The 4,925-nt window shown below is 44.9% G+C and overlaps 1 protein-coding gene across 4 annotated transcripts in view; it reads right to left on the minus strand.

Moving 5' to 3' along the window:
- Nucleotides 1-1,157: 1,157 nt before the first annotated feature.
- The window catches only part of LOC127918839 (cyclic nucleotide-gated cation channel beta-1-like), a 15,211-nt gene continuing 11,443 nt past the window's right edge, over nucleotides 1,158-4,925 (minus strand). The window contains exons 3-4 of one of the 4 annotated variants that reach the window (XR_008100981.1): nucleotides 1,917-2,155; nucleotides 1,158-1,602 (exon numbers count right to left, since the gene is read on the minus strand). Coding sequence is in view for 2 of the 4 variants with exons in the window: in XM_052502080.1 (XP_052358040.1) it covers nucleotides 1,995-2,155 (161 nt within the window). In the remaining 2 variants the exon portion in view is untranslated. Of the gene's footprint in view, nucleotides 2,156-4,925 lie in introns of all 4 variants that reach the window. The other 3 variants (XR_008100980.1, XM_052502080.1, XM_052502079.1) reach the window with 3 other exon arrangements.

Consider the following 4,925-nt stretch of genomic DNA (forward strand, 5'->3'; position numbering starts at 1 on the left):
AAGAATTGATGGCTTTACTGAAGTAAGACTCTTCGGCAGAGCGATCGTGAGATCACGTGTTCTGTGTTATTAAGGTGAGAGATTATCCTTGTGTCGCAGTCAAAACAAAATACACATTTTTAAATGTTAATCTTAAACAACAAACAAAAGAGATGTTGCAGAGGTCCTGGATTACTAACCCTGCGTACCCTACATACCCTACGTACCCTAACACTACGTACCCTAACCCTACGTACCCTAACCCTACATACCCTACGTACCCTAACCCTACGTACCCTAACCCTACGTACCCTACGTACCCTACATACCCTACGTACACTACATACCCTACATACCCTACGTACCCTACATACCCTACGTACCCTACATACCCTACGTACCCTAACCCTACGTACCCTAACTCTACATACCCTACGTACCCTAACCCTACGTACCCTTCATACCCTACGTACCCTAACCCTACGTACCCTACATACCCTACGTACCCTAGATACCCTAACCCTACATACCCTACGTACCCTACGTACCCTACCCACCCTACGTACCCTACCCACCCTACATACCCTACGTACCCTACGTACTCAAATCAAATCTTATTTGTCACATGCGCCGAATACAACAGGTGTAAACCTAACAGTGAAATGCTGAATACAACAGGTGTAGTAGACCTTACAGTGAAATGCTGAATACAACAGGTGTAAACCTTACAGTGAAATGCCGAATACAACAGGTGTAGTAGACCTCACAGTGAAATGCTGAATACAACAGGTGTAGTAGACCTCACAGTGAAATGCTGAATACAACAGGTGTAGTAGACCTCACAGTGAAATGCTGAATACAACAGGTGTAGTAAACCTCACAGTGAAATGCCGAATACAACAGGTGTAAACCTTACAGTGAAATGCTTACTGACAAGCCCAAGGGACCAGACTGCTCATTAACCGATAATCTGATAAATCATATTTTTACCAAAGGACACACAGAGTGATGAGAGTATTTCGGATATCGAATGTAACAAATTAATGACTGTGTCGTTTTTATGCCTTTCGTTATTCTCTGTGTAATGAATTTCAGATACTTCCCAGCAATGATAAATATGAGGTTATTACCATGTCAAATATGGTACCTGTGGAACCCCCAGGAAATGACACGAACATTGAATGAGGTTTTATTATTATATTATTATTATATTATTATTATATTATTATGACTCTGCACAAAGAAGGTACATACAGTTTATGGATGGCATTATTTATTAACAGAATCTTACTCACAATTCTAAATTCTAAATTCTAAAATTCTAAAAATAAAAAAAATCCACCAATTGGTCTTTTGACCACTTAGATCAGCTCTGAAAAAAAAATATCTGATGTGATTGATCATAAGACCATATTAGTGGAAAATAGATCAGGGCCGTGGTAAAAATGCAACCAACCACACCTTCTTTCACACACGTGGACCGAAGTGGGAATGACTGACATGAAGCTCGACGAATCAGAGGTCAACTACACTGACAGTTACCGCCCCCTCTGGAAGAACTGCAAAATACTGATGACTGACATTATTCATTTGTCTTCAGTCAGCAAACGTGATGAACAGCATCTAGCATGAACAAAGACAACAAAAAAATCTCAGTCAAAAACATAAGTCGGAACACAGCCTCGCTATTCTCTCATGTGATTTCAGGTCCTCTGACCTGGAAAATGTCTTCCCACAATGAGAGCAGTGGTATGTCTTCTCCTGTGTCTTTGTGTGTTTTAATTCATGCTCTTTCAGGGTACCTAACTGGGTAAATCTCTTTTCACATTGGGAGCATTGGTAGGGCTTTTCTCCTGTGTGTATTCTCTCATGCGTTTTCAGGGCCCCTAACTGGTTAAAACTCTTTCCACACTGGGAGCATTGGTAGGGCTTCTCACCAGTGTGTGTTCTCTTATGTTCTTTCAGGTGCCCTAGCTGGGTAAATCTCTTTCCACAGTCTGAGCAGTGGTAAGGCTTCACTCCAGAGTGTATTCTCTCATGTATTTTCCGGTCCCATAACCGGGAAAAACTCTTTCCACACTGGGAGCAGTGGTGTGGTCTTGCTGGTTTGGCCGTCTCTGGGTCTGGTTCCCCAATGGACTCTTCCTGCCGTCAGACTGAGAGTCTGGTCTCTCTTCTGCCAAAGACAAACAGAGTATTTGGTTAAACAGAGACGTGAATAAAACCTCTACTTGATCAAACTGTCTTCCGATGAGGTTTAATCCCAACTAGACTGGCGGTATACCATATACAGGGCCTTAATCCCAACTAGACTGGCGGTATACCATATACAGGGCCTTAATCCCAACTAGACTGGCGGTATACCATATACAGGGCCTTAATCCCAACTAGACTGGCGGTATACCATATACAGGGCCTTAATCCCAACTAGACTGGCGGTATACCATATACAGGGCCTTAATCCCAACTAGACTGGCGGTATACCATATACAGGGCCTTAATCCCAACTAGACTGGCGGTATACCATATACAGGGCCTTAATCCCAACTAGACTGGCGGTATACCATATACAGGGCCTTAATCCCAACTAGACTGGCGGTATACCATATACAGGGCCTTAATCCCAACTAGACTGGCGGTATACCATATACAGGGCCTTAATCCCAACTAGACTGGCGGTATACCATATACAGGGCCTTAATCCCAACTAGACTGGCGGTATACCATATACAGGGCCTTAATCCCAACTAGACTGGCGGTATACCATATACAGGGCCTTAATCCCAACTAGACTGGCGGTATACCATATACAGGGCCTTAATCCCAACTAGACTGGCGGTATACCATATACAGGGCCTTAATCCCAACTAGACTGGCGGTATACCATATACAGGGCCTTAATCCCAACTAGACTGGCGGTATACCATATACAGGGCCTTAATCCCAACTAGACTGGCGGTATACCATATACAGGGCCTTAATCCCAACTAGACTGGCGGTATACCATATACAGGGCCTTAATCCCAACTAGACTGGCGGTATACCATATACAGGGCCTTAATCCCAACTAGACTGGCGGTATACCATATACAGGGCCTTAATCCCAACTAGACTGGCGGTATACCATATACAGGGCCTTAATCCCAACTAGACCGGTATACTACAGACTAGACTGGCGGTATACCATATACAGGGCCTTAATCCCAACTAGACTGGCGGTATACCATATACAGGGCCTTAATCCCAACTAGACTGGCGGTATACCATATACAGGGCCTTAATCCCAACTAGACTGGCGGTATACCATATACAGGGCCTTAATCCCAACTAGACTGGCGGTATACCATATACAGGGCCTTAATCCCAACTAGACTGGCGGTATACCATATACAGGGCCTTAATCCCAACTAGACTGGCGGTATACCATATACAGGGCCTTAATCCCAACTAGACTGGCGGTATACCATATACAGGTATACGGTATACCATATACAGGGCCTTAATCCCAACTAGACTGGCGGTATACCATATACAGGGCCTTAATCCCAACTAGACTGGCGGTATACCATATACAGGGCCTTAATCCCAACTAGACTGGCGGTATACCATATACAGGGCCTTAATCCCAACTAGACTGGCGGTATACCATATACAGGGCCTTAATCCCAACTAGACTGGCGGTATACCATATACAGGGCCTTAATCCCAACTAGACTGGCGGTATACCATATACAGGGCCTTAATCCCAACTAGACTGGCGGTATACCATATACAGGGCCTTAATCCCAACTAGACTGGCGGTATACCATATACAGGGCCTTAATCCCAACTAGACTGGCGGTATACCATATACAGGGCCTTAATCCCAACTAGACTGGCGGTATACCATATACAGGGCCTTAATCCCAACTAGACTGGCGGTATACCATATACAGGGCCTTAATCCCAACTAGACTGGCGGTATACCATATACAGGGCCTTAATCCCAACTAGACTGGCGGTATACCATATACAGGGCCTTAATCCCAACTAGACTGGCGGTATACCATATACAGGGCCTTAATCCCAACTAGACTGGCGGTATACCATATACAGGGCCTTAATCCCAACTAGACTGGCGGTATACCATATACAGGGCCTTAATCCCAACTAGACTGGCGGTATACCATATACAGGGCCTTAATCCCAGACTGGCGGTATACCATACAGACTAGACTGGCGGTATACCATATACAGGGCCTTAATCCCAACTAGACTGGCGGTATACCATATACAGGGCCTTAATCCCAACTAGACTGGCGGTATACCATATACAGGGCCTTAATCCCAACTAGACTGGCGGTATACCATATACAGGGCCTTAATCCCAACTAGACTGGCGGTATACCATATACAGGGCCTTAATCCCAACTAGACTGGCGGTATACCATATACAGGGCCTTAATCCCAACTAGACTGGCGGTATACCATATACAGGGCCTTAATCCCAACTAGACTGGCGGTATACCATATACAGGGCCTTAATCCCAACTAGACTGGCGGTATACCATATACAGGGCCTTAATCCCAACTAGACTGGCGGTATACCATATACAGGGCCTTAATCCCAACTAGACTGGCGGTATACCATATACAGGGCCTTAATCCCAACTAGACTGGCGGTATACCATATACAGGGCCTTAATCCCAACTAGACTGGCGGTATACCATATACAGGGCCTTAATCCCAACTAGACTGGCGGTATACCATATACAGGGCCTTAATCCCAACTAGACTGGCGGTATACCATATACAGGGCCTTAATCCCAACTAGACTGGCGGTATACCATATACAGGGCCTTAATCCCAACTAGACTGGCGGTATACCATATACAGGGCCTTAATCCCAACTAGACTGGCGGTATACCATATACAGGGCCTTAATCCCAACTAGACTGGCGGTATA

Source organism: Oncorhynchus keta, unplaced genomic scaffold, assembly GCF_023373465.1.
Source record: "Oncorhynchus keta strain PuntledgeMale-10-30-2019 unplaced genomic scaffold, Oket_V2 Un_contig_1504_pilon_pilon, whole genome shotgun sequence".
NCBI lineage: Eukaryota > Metazoa > Chordata > Actinopteri > Salmoniformes > Salmonidae > Oncorhynchus > Oncorhynchus keta.